This window comes from Harpegnathos saltator, unplaced genomic scaffold, assembly GCF_003227715.2.
Source record: "Harpegnathos saltator strain DR-91 unplaced genomic scaffold, Hsal_v8.6 scaffold244, whole genome shotgun sequence".
Classification (NCBI taxonomy): Eukaryota; Metazoa; Arthropoda; class Insecta; order Hymenoptera; family Formicidae; genus Harpegnathos; species Harpegnathos saltator.
Genome location: NW_020230033.1, coordinates 329,894 through 349,730, shown reverse-complemented (window position 1 = coordinate 349,730; position 19,837 = coordinate 329,894). Strand labels below are relative to the sequence as shown.

General features: G+C 35.8%; 2 protein-coding genes across 8 annotated transcripts in view; both read right to left on the bottom strand.

Moving 5' to 3' along the window:
* Ecr (ecdysone receptor) overlaps positions 1–19,837 on the bottom strand; it is a 385,687-nt gene that overhangs the window by 329,042 nt on the left and 36,808 nt on the right. The gene's annotated exons all lie outside the window — the stretch shown is intronic.
* LOC112588573 (histone-lysine N-methyltransferase SETMAR-like) lies at positions 14,500–15,717 on the bottom strand. Its single transcript, XM_025298898.1, has 2 exons — positions 15,312–15,717; positions 14,500–15,228 (listed from the first exon to the last, which is right to left on the bottom strand). The coding sequence occupies exons 1-2, from the start codon at positions 15,402–15,404 to the stop codon at positions 14,893–14,895; spliced, it is 429 nt and encodes a 142-aa protein (XP_025154683.1). The 5' UTR covers positions 15,405–15,717; the 3' UTR covers positions 14,500–14,892.

Here is a 19,837-nt window from a genome sequence, read left to right as displayed (position 1 = left end):
TCCCGAAATTGAATTTGACAGATTCCCGAAAGATGGCACAAATGTGTAGAAAGCGAAGGAGATTACTTCAAAGATTAAGTAACTATTCGACTTTTTATAAATTATTAGGAGGTTGCATTGGAAGTCGCTGTTTTTTGTTTTTTGAGCATTTATTTCAATAACCAAATATGTGAATATATCAATTGAAGTATTTGCCTTCGGAAGCTATGAATTTTTTCCACTTTTCTAGCAGAAGTTGAATTCCGCAACGAAGAACGATCTGTCTTTTGAGTCAATCCATTCTGCAACCCAATTTCCGATTTCTCCGTAATTATGGAAATGTCTTCCAAAGCATGTTGCATCGATCAGAACAGACAGTAATCGCGGGGGCCAGGTCCGAAGAATATGCTGGGTGCGGGAGAACTTCCCATTCGAGTTTCATCAATGTTTGTTTCATGGCTATAGCAAGATGGGACCGAGTATTATCATGGAGAAGAATCATTTTTCGGCAATTTGATGAATTGATGGCCGTTTTTGCATTAAATAATCATTCAAACGCTTCAATTGTTGTCGATAATATTCGGCGGTGACTGTTTCGTTCGGTTTCAACAGCTCATAATACACGACATCTTCGATATTCCATTATTTGATAGAGCATTGCTTTGTGACCGTGAATGTTTCGTTTTCGTGTTGACGTTGATGGTTGGCCAGAATCAACCCATGATTTCTTGCGTTTCGGATTGTCGAAATAAATCCATTTCTCACCAATCACGATATGTCACTCTTTTTTTTTGTTGCCTTGCAAGCAAAGAAATCGAGATGTTTAAACGATTAGCAATAGCATTTTCGGTCAATTCATGTGACAGCTATCTCCTTTCTTCCTGGATCTTTCCCGTGGCTTGTAAACATCGTGAAATGATTTATTTATCGACTTCGAACTATTGAGCCAATTGTTTGAATGTTTGAGCAGGGCATTTTCTTCCAATAGAGCTTGCAGTTGTTCATCTTCAAACTTGTTCGATTGTCCTGGCCGACTGACTTAGCTTGAACGTCAGAATCACCATTTCTGAATCGTCGAAATCAATCTCTACATACTGTTTCCGATGGAGTAAATTAACTATAACTTTTCTCAAGCAATCGATGAACTTCAGCTGCACTTTTTTTTAAATCAAATTAGTGTAGAAGTCGAAAAAACAATTGATCGCGTTCCATTTTAATTCGGTTATAGAAAAGCACTTATGTAAACAAAGGATGGCGTCTGATGACTGAATTTTAGTGGAAAATATTCATACTTCAAAACAATATATAAAAGACATCTGTCACTGCCTACAGCATACGTAGCTAGAGCCATCTACATATAAACAACAGCTTTCAGTACAACCTCCTATGTTGAAGATGTGTACATTGAAGCGTTCTTTCTAGTAGAAGTGACATCAGATGTTACTGTTCTTTCTACAAGTGCAGCAGAATTTAGTGCAACAGTTCAGTATATTGCTTGCACTAGGTCTGAAGTTAGTACAAGCAGTTCAATACATTGCGAAAACAAAATTTATACCACTTCTGTAGTATATTTGAAAAGAACAGACTTACAGTTACTACGTTATCAGATACTTCTGCAGATTCTACTTTAATGTCAGAGAATCCTTCAACAAGCAAAATAGTTGATGTAGAATCGCTAGAAGAAAGATCTTTTGAAAATGAAGATTTTAAAGGTGAATTCACTAATGCTCTCGTATATGCGAATTCTATTTACTAGAGTAATGAATTATTATCAAAAAATCCTCCAGCGAAAATATAATATACTTTTACTCCTATTTCCATTGCAATTATTATATAAAAATTTTCTCATACACTATATATTTTATAGATAAGATTTACGGTTTTCTTGCAATTTAAATCATTAATAATATATTTAATAAACACTAATATATTTAAGAAACGCAGTTTCATTATTTATTAATGTTTCTTGTTTCATTTTTATATTTACAGAATAAAAAAAAACTATACAGCAGGGATCGGAACCTGAGCCGTTAGCTCGGTAGTCCATTACCTTCGCTGCTCCACTACGCCCTTCTTACTAACTCGTACAATTTGTTGGCTCTTTTCTTGAGACCGTTTTTTCTCGAAAACGAAGAAGTAGTGCATCGTATGCTATTACCATGAGTTATTAGTAGTCAAGTACTATTAACTCCGTAAGTTTCGTTTCAAACCGTTTCCCAGTCGATGCGTCCTCTTCTTGTAAGTCCGATATCTAATATACAGGATGTTAGAAAAGTCTGGAAACGGTCAAATATCTCGAAAACGAAACGTTTTTGAGAAAAATGTTTCCAACCAAAGTTGTAGGGTTTTAAAAGTTCTATTGAATGATCATATCCGTTTGACCTTGAGTGGAGGGGTCAAAGCGAGGTCAAGGCCAACATTTTTTAAATGGGACACCCCATTTTTTATCACACAGTGTTAAAGATGACAGCGAGACGTTTCCAAAATATTACTTGATGATCTATTTTTGTTGAGAATTATCTGAGTTATGAATGTTAGAATTTACGGTGCCGTCAGCATTAGTACGAGGGCAGTCTGAAAAGTTCTCGGTCTGACACATAGATGGCATTAGAAACTGTCAAACTATAATTGTATTGGAAAGTGGCATCCCTGATATAAACCCATGTAAAATTTTATTTCGATCTGTCAAGTCATTCGAGTAGTAGCACCAGTTTAATATTGACGTGTCATTGTCTTTTTTAAAATGGAAAAAATTGAATATCGTGCAGTGATTAAATTCTTTGTTTTGGATGGTTTAACACCAACAGAAATTCATCCGAAATTGTTAAAAGTGTATAAGGATGCATCACCTTCACTTTCCACTGTGGAAAAATAGGCTGCTCTTTTTAAATCTAGTCGTACAAGCCTCGAAGATGATTCACGCGAAAGTTGTCCAAAAACTGCTACAACACCATAAAACATTCAACAAGTCCATGATATGGTGTTAGATGATCGGCGAGTGAAAATGCGTGAAATAGCTGAGGCTATAGGCATCTCAAAAGAACGAATTGGAAATATTTTGCATGAAGAATTACATATGAAAAAGCTTTGTGTAAGATGGATGCCGCATTTGCTAACAATTGACCAAAAACGCATTTGAATGCGTATTTCTCAAGTGTATTTGAATCGTTTTAAGCAAAATAAAATGGATTTCAAGCGTCATTTCATAACTATTGATGAAACTTGGATCCACCACTATACACCAGAGCGAAACAATAAACAGTCGAAACAATGGATTGAAGCCGGTGGACGTGCACTAAAGAAGGCAAAGACGGTTCCATCAGCAGGAAAGGTTATGGCAACAGTTTTTTGGGATTACAAACGTGTTTTGTTGATCGATTATCTTCAGAAAGATAAAACGATTAACTCTGAATAGTATTGTAACCTTTTGGATCTATTGGATGCAAAAATTCGTGAGAAAAGACCTGCTTTAAAGAAGAAAAGAATCGTTTTCCATCAAGACAATACACGTGTTCACACAAGTATTTTGACAATGGCAAAATTCAACGAATTAAAGTACGAATTGCTTGAACATCCAGCGTATTCACCAGATTTGGCTCCCTCTGACTATTATCTGTTTCCAAACCTGAAAAAATTCCTGGCTGGAAAGCATTTTACATCAAATGACGAAGCTATTGCAGCCGTGGATGGATATTTTGCATACTTTCCGGAATCACACTTTAATAATGGTATTGAATTATTGGAAAAACGTTAGAATAAATGTATTGAAGTTTCAGAAGATTATATTGAAAAATAAAACATATTTCATGGCAAAAAAAATTTTCTTTCATTATTAAGCCGAGAACTTTTCAGACTGCCTACGTATTATCTAGGATGTATCGCGTGGAAGTTGCATGGTCGGACTTTACACGTGTGTGTGTGTGTGTGTGTGTGTGTGTGTGTGTGTGTGCGCGCGCGCGTGCGCGTGCGCACGTGTGTGTATGTGTGTGTGCGCGTGCGTGTGTATGTGTAAGAATAAGGATGAGCTCCTACAAATGATTTGTAAGTCTAATGACAATTTACAAATAATTTATTACAATATGTACACAACGAAACCTGCTAACTTGGCAGACCTCAGGGAACGCATACTACACCAAGTAAATCTTATCTCACCAGAAATGAAACGAAACGTTTTAAATGAATTTCATTTACGATTAGGTCATTGTCAAGCAGCAGACGGAAGACAATTTGAATACTTAATTCAGTAAAAACCCGTCTACATACATACGCACGCGCGAGCGCGCGCCACACGCACACACACGCACGCACGCGCGCGTGCGCGCGCACACATACACACATACACACACGCGCGCGCGCGCATACGCGCGCACACACACACGTACGTACGCACACACACACATACAGAGGTGTAAAGTCCGACCATGCAACTTCCACGCGATACATCCTGGATAATATTAATACTGACGGCACCGTAAATTCTAACGCTCATACTCAGATAATTCTCAACAAAAATAGATCATCTTGGAAACGTCTCGCTGTCATTTTTAATACTGTGTGATAAAAAATGGGGTGTTCCATTTAAAAAAATCATGTTGGCCTTGACCTCGCTTTGACCCTTCCACTCAAGGTCAAACGGATATGATCATTCAATTGAACTTTTAAAACCCTACAACTTTGGTTGGAAACATTTTTCTCAGGAACGTTTCGTTTTCGAAATATTTGACTGTTTCCAGACTTTTCTAACACCCTGTATATAATATATATTACATCATAATAATGAAATAAATATATTTAATCATATAATAATACGAGTAATAAGCATATAGATCCTCATAGATAATTTGTACTTTATTTTAAAATTATATAATGGCTTTTCCTTTCTATTTGCATCCATGTTTACACTCATAGTGCAGGTATACGCAGACATAAAATTGTGTGTGCGCGTGCGTGCGTATACGTGTATATGTGTATATGGAGGGGGACTTGTAAAGTCGCACAATAAACTCATGCAATTCAATTTAAATAAATGATCTTGGCTTTGAAATCTTTACAAAAATGATCTGCAAAATAAGCTTTGCATCGTTTTTTCTTCAAATAGTGCAAGTTTTTATATGACATTGTAATGTATTATCAAAAATATGCAAGATATTTAATACTTGAATTATGTTATTATATGTACTTGAGTATTATAAATGGATTACATACAAGGTTAAAGTAGGCCTTCTTAATAATTTTTTTATCTCTTTTAATATAAATGAATTTTATACATGAAATTTATTTAGTTTTATAGAAGATATATGACGATGACATTCATTTAGTTATAAAATAAAAAATTAAAGATGTTACCACAAAACTAAACTAATTTCGTCTAAAGTATTTGTTTTTTATTTACTATGTAAAATATTATACATAGCAAATAAAATGTTTTTTAATTTAAAATTTTTTTTAACTGGAATAACATTTAAAGACAAAATATATTCCCATCTTTTTACAATTTTGAAGTATTAATATTAATGATATGTTACAAAGCGTTATGTGACATAACAAAGCAAGCGACATAATCTCAAAAGTCAGTATTATTCATAATGATCACAATCAAAAAGCATATTTGAAATTTTATCTACTTAGCATTTCATCTTAAGAAAAATACTATTGAAGTCACTGAAATGATTTTTACTACATATGGTAATAATGCTGTCATATGGTAATAAAGTAGATAATAAAATTACGACGTATAAAAAATGAGATAAAAGATTTCACGAGTTTCGAAAATTTTGATTTAAAAGATTATTTTTCTGGACGAACTATCAAATTTGAATCGAACGAGTTGCAGGTATTATTAAATCAAAACACAGAACAAATTCAAAAAGAATTTACGAAATAACTGGAAGTCAGCCAAAAAGCTATTTCCAATCATTTACATCTAATGGGAAAAATTTGGAAAAGAGGAAAGTATATGAATTCATTGAAAAGAACAAAGTGCGCTGGTACGATACTGTCTTTGCTAAATCAGTTCAAATAGAAGAGTTTTTTTTGCACTGAATCACAAGTAATGAAAAGTGGAACTTGTATAATCCCAAACACAAAAAATCACAGGTGGATCCAATTGATGATATCTACTGCAAAACCAAATATCCACGCTAAAAAAGTTTTGCTTTGTATCTGATGGAACTAAAAAGATATGCTTTATGAGCTACTGAAACTGAGTAAAAGAAGAACAGTATACTGCTACCAACAACAACCTATCAATGTGCGATGCATTGGAAGAGAAAAGGGTATACTATATTAGGCAAGGAAGCTTCAAAGTTATCCTACTGCACGGCCACATACAGCTGAGATGATAAAGCATATCATTTTCACGTTGGACTGAGAATTTCTGCACGCGGCATATTCTTTAGACATGACTTTTTCCGATTTGCTCCACCTATTCCAGGCAATGCAGTATCACTTGGCTAATACATACTTAATAACAGAAGTCTGAAAAATGCATCGATGACTTTATCGCATTGCGAAGCCGATGAATCTTTACCAATTGAGAATTCTCAAACTGCTTGAAAGATAGCAGAAGGTCATTAATGATCACGAGGAATACTTCGTATTGACTTTTGTAATATCCCTATTTCTATTCTGGTAAACTACAAACGAAAATTCCTTCACTACAAACCTCTACGCATTATTTAGCTTCGATATAGTCGGTTTAGAATGCAGTCCCCTCGATGGGGATGAAGAAACACCCACCCTTCACACTATAATTGCTGCCATTTCTATTCTAGACAACTACAAACGAAAATTCGTTCACTACAAACGTCTACGCGTTATTTGGCTTCGATATAGTCGGTTTAGAGCGCAGCCCCCCCGCTGGGGTTGAAGAAACACCCACCCTTCATACTATGATTACTGCCATTTCTATTCTAAACAACTACAAACGAAAATTCATTCACTACAAACGTCTACGCGTCATTTGGTTTCGATTTAGTTGGTTTAGAACGCAGGCCCCCCACCGATGGGGTTGAAGAAACACCCACCCTTCACACTATAATTGCTGCCATTTCCATTTTAGACAACTACAAACGAAAATTCCTTCACTACAAACGTCTATGCATTATGTGGCTTCGATATAGTCGGTTTAGAACGCAGCCCCCCCGATAGGATTGAAGATATACCTACCCTTTATACAGAAGTTACTGCCATTTCTATACTAGACAACTACAAACGGAAATTCTTTCACTACATATTTCTACAAACCTGTTAGCGTCGATTAGGACCGGTTTCAAGTCAGCCCCCACGACGGGGCGGAAATAGCTTAGAACCCTTAGAACTTAAGGGGTTAACTTTTTTCCTGGTCAACTACAAACGAAAATTCTGTCACTACATATTTCTGCAAACGATTTGGCTTCGATTAGGTCAAGTTTTAAGTCAGCCCCCCATTTTGGGGGGTTGACTTTTTTTCAACTCCTCGTAACTTTTTTATTTTTTAACTACAAACGAAAAGTCTTTCACTACATATTTCTACAAACGATTTGGCGCAATTTTATGCAAAAAAAATTTTTTTTTTAAAGTCGGGGGCTTCTTCATATTGGTCCCTGGAAGTCCTTAGAAGTCAGCCTCTTCAGCTGCCTTGTCGTTTCACATTTTATCGTCTCCACATCGTCCCAATGCCGCCCCCGCATAACCATTTTGCATTTCAGGAACAAAACGAAATCGCAGGGGGCTAAGTCTGGTGAGTAGGGAGGGTGATCTAACGTGGTGTTCGAATTTCGGGTCAGAAACTCGCGGACAATCACTGCTGAATGTGCAGGCGCAACATCCTTGCAGTCTTCACGGCCTTCACTGAAACGCTTAATCCACTTGAAAAAAGCTGTTTTCTGCAATGCGTATGTGTTATCTCCATAAGCAGACCTTAACATTTCATGAATTTTCTGAGTTTTTCCCAAGTTTCACCAAAAATTTGATGTTGAGTCGTGGTTCCATTTGTTCATTAATCTCCATCGTCAACAAGAGCAAAAAAGGGCGCTACAAAAAAAATCCCTCCTCTAGCTGTACGCTTGCCTCGACGATCTGACGTTTATTGACGCTCCAAGTGGTGGGTCCCCCGCCAACAGAGCAGCCAGTGCGTATGGCCAAACATCACCCTAACCCCACCTTAGTAGCTCAGTTCACATATTTATTGGACAGACTACATATATTTAAAACAGTATTTTTTAAGAATAAATCTACGCGATTTGTTGAAACTCGCACAAACATATTACTGATCATAAATCAAATCCATTTTGCAAAATTGAAAATAATGGGCCCAATATAGCTGACGTTATCGATAAAATGTTCAGTTTACGCTAAATTTGACGTTAGAGTCATTATGCAACAAACAAAAATTTATTTCGATGTTAAAATATAACCAAGAATAACCAAAAATAACCAAGAAATTATCAAAAAAAAAAAAACGAGAAAATGATGTCAAAATGTCATTGACTTTTAAATATAAGTAAGATAATGCAATTGTATAAATTTCAAAAATTGGAAAAAATTAGAAAAATCAATTTGGGCTAAAAATGATAACAGATATCTTTAAACTTTAACATAAAAAATAACTGTAAAAAATTTGAGACAAACCAGCGTCTGATGTTTTCCGAAGTTTGCTTATTAGTAGCATTTCCAAAGAAATGTTTGCAAATGCTTGTGAAATTTAAATAACAGCATTATTACTTAGCACTGTTACTTATTATCGGATTATTCGTATCACTGAACATTGTTACAATCACTGAACACAATTACAATAATTACAATACAATAATTTGCAAGTTACAATAGTTACAGTAATTAAAATAATCCGGAAATTGTTGATATTTTAATAATTTTTAATAAATGTATAAAGAAAAATAACTGAAATTGCAAGAATATTAAATAAATAACGATAACTAGATAGATACCATATAATATCTGTTCAATATTGCGAATTATATGACAAATAAAATAATTTGGCATATTACAATTACATACCAGTTATAAGCAAGACATATTTTGTTATGACGATGTTGAAGTATTAACAATGCCCGGTGTATATATGTGTATGTGTGTACATGTGTGTGTGTAAATTATTCCATTATATTTTGAATATAAAGATCATATATGTATGTATGCACGCATGCACAATCATTATTTCATTTAATTTATTTCTATGAATAGACTATAACTTATAAATTATATCATTTATATATCAGAAGGATTAATCTTATATATATCGACATAAGAACTCAATAAAATATAAATGTACGCAGTTCATTTCGGCGTTCATGTGTTATTTGATTGGGTACGAATGAAGTGCAAATATATACTATAAGATACTATAGTAATCGTATTTTTTACTTGATTAAATATTTATCTTTATTGAATTATCTTGATTTATCTTGATTAAATATTTATCTTTCAAAAATGCCATGTAAACCATATATAACTGAATTTATTTCGTATTAAATTGTACTTATTCCTATAAAAAGTAAATTTCGTATTAAATTGTACTTATTCTTATGAAAATAAAATAAAAAAAAATTGTATACGTAAAAATTTTTAAGCTTATATGTATAGAGTGCTTGACATACACTTAAAGTACATCACTGGTGACACATGGTACAGCTTAGTAGAGAAAGAGTTATATCTAGGCAGAGTGGGAGAGAAAGCGCGTAAAGCTGGGAATCTAGGTCACAAAACAAGTGTCGCAACTCGCGACGAGTATGATGGTACGCAAACAAGTACGTTTACGTCTATGCATGTTCGCAACATAAATACAGACGCGAATACAAATGAAAAGGAAAGATTATTATTCAATTAAAATTTTCAAGATAAAGCATATATTATCTATGATCACTAATATGCTAATTACTGATATTATTATAAGATGTAATTATGTTATGTTATGATTTATTTATATTTATATTATTGGGGCCTTGAACAAGTTCTCGCTGTTTTTTCGTGGAAATGAATGCTTTATTTTAAAAAATTAGTAAAGAACATGTCATTGAAAGTATTGTCCATCACTAGCCACTACTTTCTCCCATCTTTTTGGCAGTATACAAATATTAGTCGAAAGAACGATCTTTTGAAGTTATCCACGAATCGACCCATTTTTTGGCATTTTCATAAGAATGGAAGTGCTGCTCAGCCAGGCCATGAGTCATCAGTCGGAACAAGTGGTAATCGGAAGAGGCAATGTCCGGTGAATACGGCGGGTGGGGTAGGACTTCCCATTTGAGCGTTTCCAAGTAGGTTTTGACCGGTTTTGCAACATGTGGCCGAGCGTTGTCATTCTGCAAAATTACTTTGTCGTGTCTCTCCTCGTATTGCGGCCGTTTTTCCTTCAATGCTCGGCTCAAACGCATCAATTGTAGTCGATAGCGATCTCCCGTAATAGTTTCGTTGGATTTGAGGAGCTCATAATATACTACACCCAGCTGATCCCACCAAATACAGAGCATGAGCTTGGAACCATGGATATTCGGCTTTGCCGTCGATGTTGATGCATAGCCGGGCTTACCCCACGATTTTCTACGCTTCGGGTTATCGTAGTGTATGCACTTTTCATCGCCAGTCACGATACGATGCAAAAAATCTTTCCTTTTTTGCCGTTGGAGCAGCTGTTCACACGTGAGAAAACGCCATTCGACGTCTCTTGGCTTCAAGTCGTACGGCACTCAATTTCCTTGCTTTTGAATCATTCCTAATGCTTTTAAACGTTTGGCAATTGTTGTGTGATCAACTCCTAATGATTCTGCAAGTTCATTTTGCATCTGACATGGGTCTTCATCCAGTAATGCTTCCAATTCTTCGTCTTTAAACTTTGTCGGTGCGCCAGAGCGTTCTTTATCTTCAACATCAAATCATTAATTTTAAAGCGTCTAAACCAATCTCTGCATATTGTTTCCGCTTCAGAGCACGGTCGCCGTAAATCTCCACAAGAATTCTATGTGCTTCAGCTGCAGATTTTTTTTGAAAAAAGTAATGCAGTAAAATTCCCCGCAAATACTCATTTTTTGGCACGAAATTCGACATGTTTAACGCTATGAAAAAATATGTTATTTACGCTTCGGCGGAATAACATATACTGTCACTTCGAGCCTAATAGTGGAGCTTCACGATGAAATTGGCTGTAGTATTGCCCGATGCAAAAAGGCTAAGATAACACCATTTGTCGGGAAACAGCGAGAACTTATTCAAGTCCCCAATATATGATACATTATATATAGATACAGGTCATTTTAAAAACCCCAGACAAATATTTCGAAAAATATGGAAGATACGGAAAAATGTTTCAAACAAAAATTGTATGGTTTTAAAGAAGACATAGAATTACTATATCAGTTTGTTTACAGATAACGCCACTTTTGAGATATTCACTGATCGTTATTTTTCTTAAATGGAAATCCCAATTTTTTATTATATCATCTATTTCTACCAATTAATTTGAACAACTTTTGAAGCATTTTTATATTTGCCTAATATTTTTTGAGATATTTAAAGAAAACTTGGTAACTTTTTCGATATTTAAGTTACGATATCTCGCTAACTTATTGTCGAAAGGAAAAATGGTACTAGACTTTTTTACTTTATTCAGTCTCAAAAATATATTGTTACAATAGCATCCTGATTTTTGTTAATTTAATGATTTTGAAACTTCTAAAAGTCGGTAAGTTAACAAAAGTTAGGGCATTATTGTAATACATTCTTGAGCTCAAATAAAGTAAAATAGTCTAATACTATTTTTCTTCCGACAAATAGTTAGCGAGATATCGTAAATTAAATATTGAAAAAGTTACCAAGTTTTCCTTATCTCAAAAAATATCTCAAAAAATATTAAGTAAATAAAAAAATGTTTTAGATAAAAGTTGTTTAAATTAATTAGTAAAAAAAGACAGTGTAATAAAAAATTGGGGTTTCCATTTAAGAAAAGTAATGATCAGTAAATATCTCGAAAATGGCGCTATGTGTAAACAAATTGATATAGTTGTTCTATGTCCTCCTTAAAACCATATAATTTTTGTCCGAAACATTTTTCCGTATCTTCCATATTTTTCGAGATATTTGCCTGGGGGATTAAGAATGGGACACCTTGTATATAATTTTTTTTCAAAATACAGGGAACACTTTTTTTTCAAAAAATAACAAATTTTAAACCACTCTAGTTTTAAGATAAAATAAAATAAACATTTTAAAAATATATTTTAAAATATATTTTAAAGAAACAAGCTTTTATATATATTTCAAGGTATTTCGATAGATTTAAGATTGCTGGTTCTCTGTCGCGAAACTTTTGGTCGATGACATCAGAAACACGGAAATCTATGTCAAAAATTCCTATGGATTACGTCGAAATGAAAAGGATTAAAATAATATAATTATATAGATATAAAATAATATAAATCAATATATATACACAGTTTGTCCCAGATCCAATGAGACTGGTCTAAAAAAAATACAAAGCGTTTATTATTTTGATTTTTTATTCTTGTTTATTCAAAATAGTCTCCTTCTGAGTCAATACAGCGCTGGAAACGTTCAACAAATTTTTCGAAACATTTTTTATACTCATCGGCTGGAATGGCCTTTAGTATGGCGGTCGAAGTCGTTTGGATAACCGGGATGGTATCGAAACGATTTCCTTTCATCGCCAATTTCAGTTTGGGAAATAGCCAGAAGCCGCACGGAGCCAAATCAGGTGAATACGGTGGATGATCGATAACAATGATGCCTTTTTTGGTCAAGAATTCACGTACCATGGCTTTGTGCGATGGTGCATTATCGTGCAACAAAAACCAACTGCCTGGCTCTCGATATTCCGGTCGAACTCGTCGAATTCTGGCCCACAATCGTTGTAGAACTCCCAGATAATATTCTGCGTTCACCGTCTGACCTTCTGGGACGAATTCACTGTGAACAATTCCCTTTGAATCGAAGAAAACGGTCAGCATTGTCTTGATTTTGCTCTTCTGAAAGCGTAATTTTTTCTCTTTTGGTCGTCTATCAGAGTGTGTGGCACGAAGCGCGCACAGACCTTCCGTTTGCCTAAATCTTCGGTCAAAATTCGATAGACTGTGCTTTTCGGTATCCCAGTTTCCTCTTCGATGAGTCTCGCAGACACACAGCGGTCGCTTCGAAGAATTTCTTTGACTTTCTCGATGTTTTCTTCATTGCGTGTGGTTCTTGGCGGCGGTGCTCGGTCATCATCTGCAAGGTTCTCACGACCGTCACGGAATCGGCCAAACCAACGGAAAACCTGTGCACGGGACATGCATTCATCTCCGTACACATTTTTTAGCGTTTCGTACGTTTCTGCACCACTTTTATCCAATTTAAAACAGCATTTAATATTCGCTCTTTGTTCCATGTTGGTTTTTCGACCGACGTACACAAAGTGACTTTATATAAAATGTCAAACCACAGTGAAATATCAACCGAATTCGCTCAAATTTTGAGGTTAAGTAGATGAAGGGTAGAACATTCATCTACCATCATTCATTCATAGATGTCGCTGCGCTAAGAACTTTGATGAAACCAGTCTCATCGTATGTGGGATAGACTGTGTATATAATATAAAATATTTAATATATAATATAAATATAAAGAATTAAAATAAAAAACATCCATAAAATTATATTTTCAATCAATTGAGCATAGTTACAAAATGCCCCGAAAACTTCCCTCTTGCTTTAACAGTCAATAAACAACCGCAAAATTGATAATACATACAATTTTTCTTTTTATTCTATTTTCTCGTGATTTTGTCACATCAATTTTTCGTCTACTTGTTAATTACAACAAAAACTTTCAGAGTATTTTATAAATATGCTCAATCAATTAAGCGTCACATTAAAGACATATTTTTATTTTGATGTCAGTCGTAAGAATTATTAGTATAGTTTTCCTCATTACAAGTCTTCGACCTAACATTATAATTTAAAATAATGGTGTAAACAGTAGTTGAGTAAACAGGAACTTAAAAAATATTATTTCACAAATCTGTACCTTCCTAAACTAAAAGATATTTGACTCCTTAAAAGTTATAGTTTTTGAGATATCTTAAAAATCCGAGTTAAAAAAATTTTTCACCAAATTGATTGTAATCATGATAAAGTTTCAAGTTTTATCTTTTAAAAAGCTTCCCTTAAAAGTTTTCTACAATTTTCACTCATAGAATTAAACAAATTTAAAATTAATTCCTGATTTTGAGAAAAATAGTGTCTGTTGGCATTAATGGCACTCAATATAGAAATTGTGCGACTGGATTTTAAAAAAGAGTTAAAATATTCTCGGAAAAAGTCAAAAAAAGTTTTATGAAAAGTAAATGAAAATATTTTTTTAATGAAAATAAAGCAAATAAGAAAATATTCTTTTCTACTCTTTTCTATTCTCTTAATATAAAAAAACAATATATTGGGTGAAATAAAAAGTTCTGAGCGTTTTTTCTCTTTATTTCGACGATGAAATTAACAAAATTAGGATTATCGGATTTAGATCAAATATGCACCGTTTTGTTCGATAACTTTTGTCCATTTTGAAGGCAATTTCATAATTCCGCGATTGAAGAAGTCCTCGTCCCTATTGGTAAAAAACTTGACCAACTCATTTTCACAAGCCTCTCTTAAGGCCAGTTTTGTACCATCAAGAAAATTTTGCAAATGCTTGAAAAGGTGATAATCGCTTGGAGCCAGGTCTGGGCTATACGGCGGGTGCAATATAACCTCCCATCTAAGCTCTCGGAGCTTCTGGAGCGTCGTCAAAGATGTGTGCGGCCTGGCATTGTCTTGATGGAACACAACACCCTTCCTATTGGCCAATTCTGGCCACTTCTCGTCGATCGCCTGCTTCAATCTGGTCAGTTGTTGACAGTATAGGTCCGAATTGAGTGATTGGCCCGATGGGAGCTCATAGTGGATGATTCCCTTCCAATCCCACCAAACACACAGTAAAACCTTCTTGGCAGTTAATCCGGGCTTGGCGATCGTCCGGGACCGGCTCACCGCGCTTCGACCACGATCTTTTTCGCCTGTTATTCTCGTATGTGACCCATTTTTCATCGCTAGTCACCATCCGCTTCAAAAATGGGTCGATTGCGTTACGCTTCAGCAAAGAATCGCAGGCATGAATTCGGTCCAAAAGGTTCTTTTGCGTCAATTCGTGTAGCACCCATACATCGAGTTTCTTCTTGAGACCAGCCTTATGCAAATGGTTCCAAACGGTTTTCTGGCTAATCTTCAGTTCCTGGGCAATGGAATAAGCGCTCGCATGCCGGTCCGACTCGACGATTTCCATGATTTTATCAACATTTTCGACGATTGGCCTACCAGAGCGTGTCTCATCTTCGACGTCCATATTACCAGAATGGAATCGTTGGAACCACCGCTTTGCTGTTGCATTCGATATTGTATTGGGTCCATAAACAGCACAAATTTTTTTAGCCGCCTGCTCCGCTTTTTCCCTTTGGTCGTAGTGGTACTGAAGAATGTATCGAATTTTCTTTTTTTACCTCCATTTTGGAACGCTCTAACACACAACTGGCTTCACCAAACACAAAACTGTCAAAGAACTTTTTTTAAAGCGTTATGTCACCTTTAAGTCGCAGTATAGAATGACCAGATGCGACGTATACATCGTGAGATATGACTTCACTAAAGCCATCTAGCGGAAAACGCTCAAAACTTTTTACTTAACCCAATATTTTGTGATATTAAACAATTACAAAATTTTTTGTTTCAGTATTATATATTTTTAATTTAAATTTAATATTTTATAGAGTATAGGTAATTAGAGTTTAGGAGTATAGGTAAATTTTAGATTACAGAGATAATTTTTAATTATAGATAATTTTTACTTATATTTTAAATTTAATACTTTATACAATATATTTATAAATTATCTTTATACAATATATAGATAATTTTTCGAACGATATATATATATATGATTAACAATAAAATCTCATTTTTTATGTCTTGCAAGCAATTAAATCTAGAAATACTTCAAGGTTAGAAACCGCCTATCTATTCATTCTAAAGAATATTTTAAAAGAGATTTTACTCTTACTAACATTTGCTAAAACATACACATGTCAGGGACAAGATTATATAGTTTAAATAACCTTTCTTGGAAGTTACGATTTCGTAGGTAGTTGATACTTCATATTTTCGAAATCACATTTTTTAACTATTTCGACAAAATTGTTATTGTAATTTGTTCTACAAAGAATGTTGAAACTATTGTAAGTCAGTATTTAAATGTATTTATTAGTCGATATCACTCAAACCATACGATTTTAGATTTAAGCAATCTCACTATATAATATATATAATTATGCTATGCGTTTCGTCCGAGTAGATTACATGTAGTCATGTCACATGACTCCCGAAATGAACAAGCATCTTTAAAGATGAGCGCCAAAACAAAACAATTTGGCACCTCGCTTGGTGCTGCGCGCGGCACACGTCTTCATTATGTTGCTTGTTCTCCCGAACAATAGCATCGAGTGTTTCCTCTCTTTAAATTATGGGAAAGCACTCTCATTTAAAGTCCCGGAAACGGTCTCGTTTCCGGTCACACTAATCTATTACTTTTTTCTTTCAGAACATTCTGGCGAATGTTCTCCGGACACGGATACAGAGATAATATAACCTCCAGATCGAAGTGTCTGCGTGATGAATCCCGCGGACAACAACACTGCTCTTCCAGTGTGCATTCTCGTTCATCAGAATGTCCGTTGACAATTTCCTTGGAGAAGAAGCTGGATGCTCTTCTCAATTTACTCATGCACTCGGGCTCAACCCGCACGGATCGGCAGGAGGTCGATCGTGTCGAACATAACCTCTCCATCGGTGCGAACGGTCAGGAAGCCTATACGGCGGAACCAGATCCTCCGTTTGGGAACACGGAAAACCTTAACCCTGGAGGTGAGCTTGAGTTAATGTCTTGAGGCTGTCCTTCGAAGCAGGCTCAGTGACATCATTTCTGGACTGCAAACCATTACTTAGAGTTTGGTCTTGTCCGCTACATTCTCTCATAGAGGATCTCGGGATTACTACCCGTCTACTATCTTAAAATTGGTTTATGGCAACATTAGATTTAGAAGATTCTAAATTTCTAGTGCCAATTCATGCAAATTATCGCGAATATCTTCGTTTTTCTTTCCAGGAACGCCTTTTTGAGTTATGTGCATTACCTTTCGGCTTCGCCACAGCTCCGTATAATTTTACAAAGATATTACGACCTATCGCAGCTCACCTAAGCGAACGAGGTTTCTTGTCAGTTATCTACCTTGATGACTTCCCGCTTTTCGGGGACTAGAAACAATGCTCTGCCAACATACACTGAGAGAAACGTATATGATATTTAGAACTATAATGATATAGTAACAAAATTATAGTTATTTAGCCTTAAGAATACATAGCCTTGAGAAATATTCCAAGAAACGTTCCTGCAAAATTCGGAATTTGCTAGTTTAATAGGCACATTGCATTCTATATGGAAATTTTTTCAGATACCTCCCTCACAGGTGCATCTGGTCTGCACGAATAAAACTCACGATTGGTGGTCATACTTGGAATGCAGAGAGCATATAAATCTTCTAAAATTAATGACTGAGAGTATGCTCTCAGATCTTTTGCGAGTCATGTACGTTCCCAACATATCCTGTTGCGCATTGACAATACAACGGCTATAGCGTATATTAATAAAGGGGGCGCCTATCGTTTTCTCAAGCTCTCAGTACTCGCCAAGTCAATCCGGCAATGGTGTGAAGCACCTATATATCTTTGCTTCTTATATCCGCTTTGCTGACAACGTTGTGGCGGATACAGAGTCTCGCTCGATGTCCATAGGCACCGAAGAGGAGCTTACTTCCTCCCTTTTTGCAAAAATTAAGAAACGATTCGGATCATTCGACATCGATTTATTTGCCACTCATAATAATGCAAAAGGTGATACCTTTGTCTCGTGGTTTCCGGATTCCTTTGTTTTTGCAGTCGACGCTTTTACTTTAGACTGGGAGGAATTCTATTTTTACACTTTTTCTCCTTTCGCACTTATTACTAGAAGCTTGCGGAAGATCATAGACGATCGGGTGGAAGGCATTGTAGTTGTACTCATAGTTGCTAGATGCAATATATTGCGACGCTACAGCACATGCGTGAGATGACTTAGGAGCTCTACAAAAGCATATGCCAATGACGGCAATAAAGCGCATCGCAGGGTCTATGGAGCGGCCCGCGCTATCCGATCAACTGTCTTGCCGCATAGTTTTCCCGCGTTTCTTGCGCGAATGCTTTATCTCAGGTTATGTTGTCCAGTGGATACTAAGTAACAGTTACATTAACATTATAATTTCTCACTCGACTATGTAACTATTACATAATATTTGTATTATGTAACAATGACATTGTTAAGTGAAAAATTGTAATGTAGATTGAGAATTATCGGATCAATTAAAATAAACACGATTTAGATTATCTAATTTACTCGATTGCAATTCTCAATGCATAGTATAATACAGGCGCTATAATACCTTAAGAGATACGATACTGAGACTTTTACTCAAGGTAGCGTGCTCCTACGTCATCTCACGCATGCGCTGTAGCGTCGTAATATATTGCATCTAGCAACTCTGGTTGTACCCCGATAGCCAGCTCAACCTTGGTTTCCCCTCTTCCATCAATTATGTACATCGGATCCAATTCACTTCTGGCCATACCCTAATTTATTACTTTCTTCTTTCAGGACTCCATATCCAATCAGGCACAACATTTCCCTGGTAATAGGAAAATTATTAGGCAAGCGTTTAGCCGAAAAGGTTTCCCGGACGACGCCATAAAGACAGCCTTCGTATCGCTTGCAGCCTCGATGCTATCGCAATATTCTAAGCCCATTCAATTGTGGTGGAATTTCGACACTCAGCATTAACAACTGGTTTTGCCCGGAAATAATACTGGTTCTCTCCTTCTTATCTTCGCAGCTTCGTAAGGTTAACGCTTATGGAACCCTAAATTCGTATCGTTCAGCGCTCTCGCTTATCACAGATGTTAATCTTGGCTCAGACGACGAAAATACGGCGTTTTTTCAGAGGCGTATCGGTTTTAAAACCTTCTAAACCCAAGCACGCACTGACATGGGATCCAACGCCTGTCATTTGGCCTCTTTTTGGCCTTGTCTTTAGAACTTCTTACGCGCAAACTTGCCACCTTGCAAATTTTAGCTTCAGTGCAGCGTGTACAGACTCTGGGGTTAATTAAGCGACGTAATATTCATTCCTCGAAACTACCGTCATTATTAAAGTACCTGATCGTATGAAGACTCTCTCTCTCTCCTCTGGTTCGAACTGGCCTCAACCGGTCATGGTTTTTCCGTCACTTTGATGATCAGCCTGCTTTGTCAATTTTCTCGTTATTGCATTTATATATTAGTAAGACAGCGCATAATTCTTCGTCAGAATCCTCTTCGGCTTTATTTCTTAGCTTTAAGAAGCCCGTCCGTATCCGCTTAAACGATTAGTCGCTGGGTGTGACTAACACTGTCTGAAGGAGGAGTTGATACCTCAATTTTTACGACTCACTCTCTCGTCACGCCGACTCTTCGGCCGCGCTTCGAAAAGGTATTTCTGTTGACGATATTCGAAAAGCAGCAGGCTGGTCGTCCACTTCGTCAATTTCCGCGAATTTTTATAACTAACCATTATTACCCACAACTAAGGGGGCTGAAGCGATTATCTTGAATCATTAACTGCAAGCTTAATCCTTTTCTTTTTTAAATGCATTACGCTAGGAGTTGCGCTAATAATTTTACCCATGCATATTTCACTTCGTTTTGCTACCTAACAGATACATAT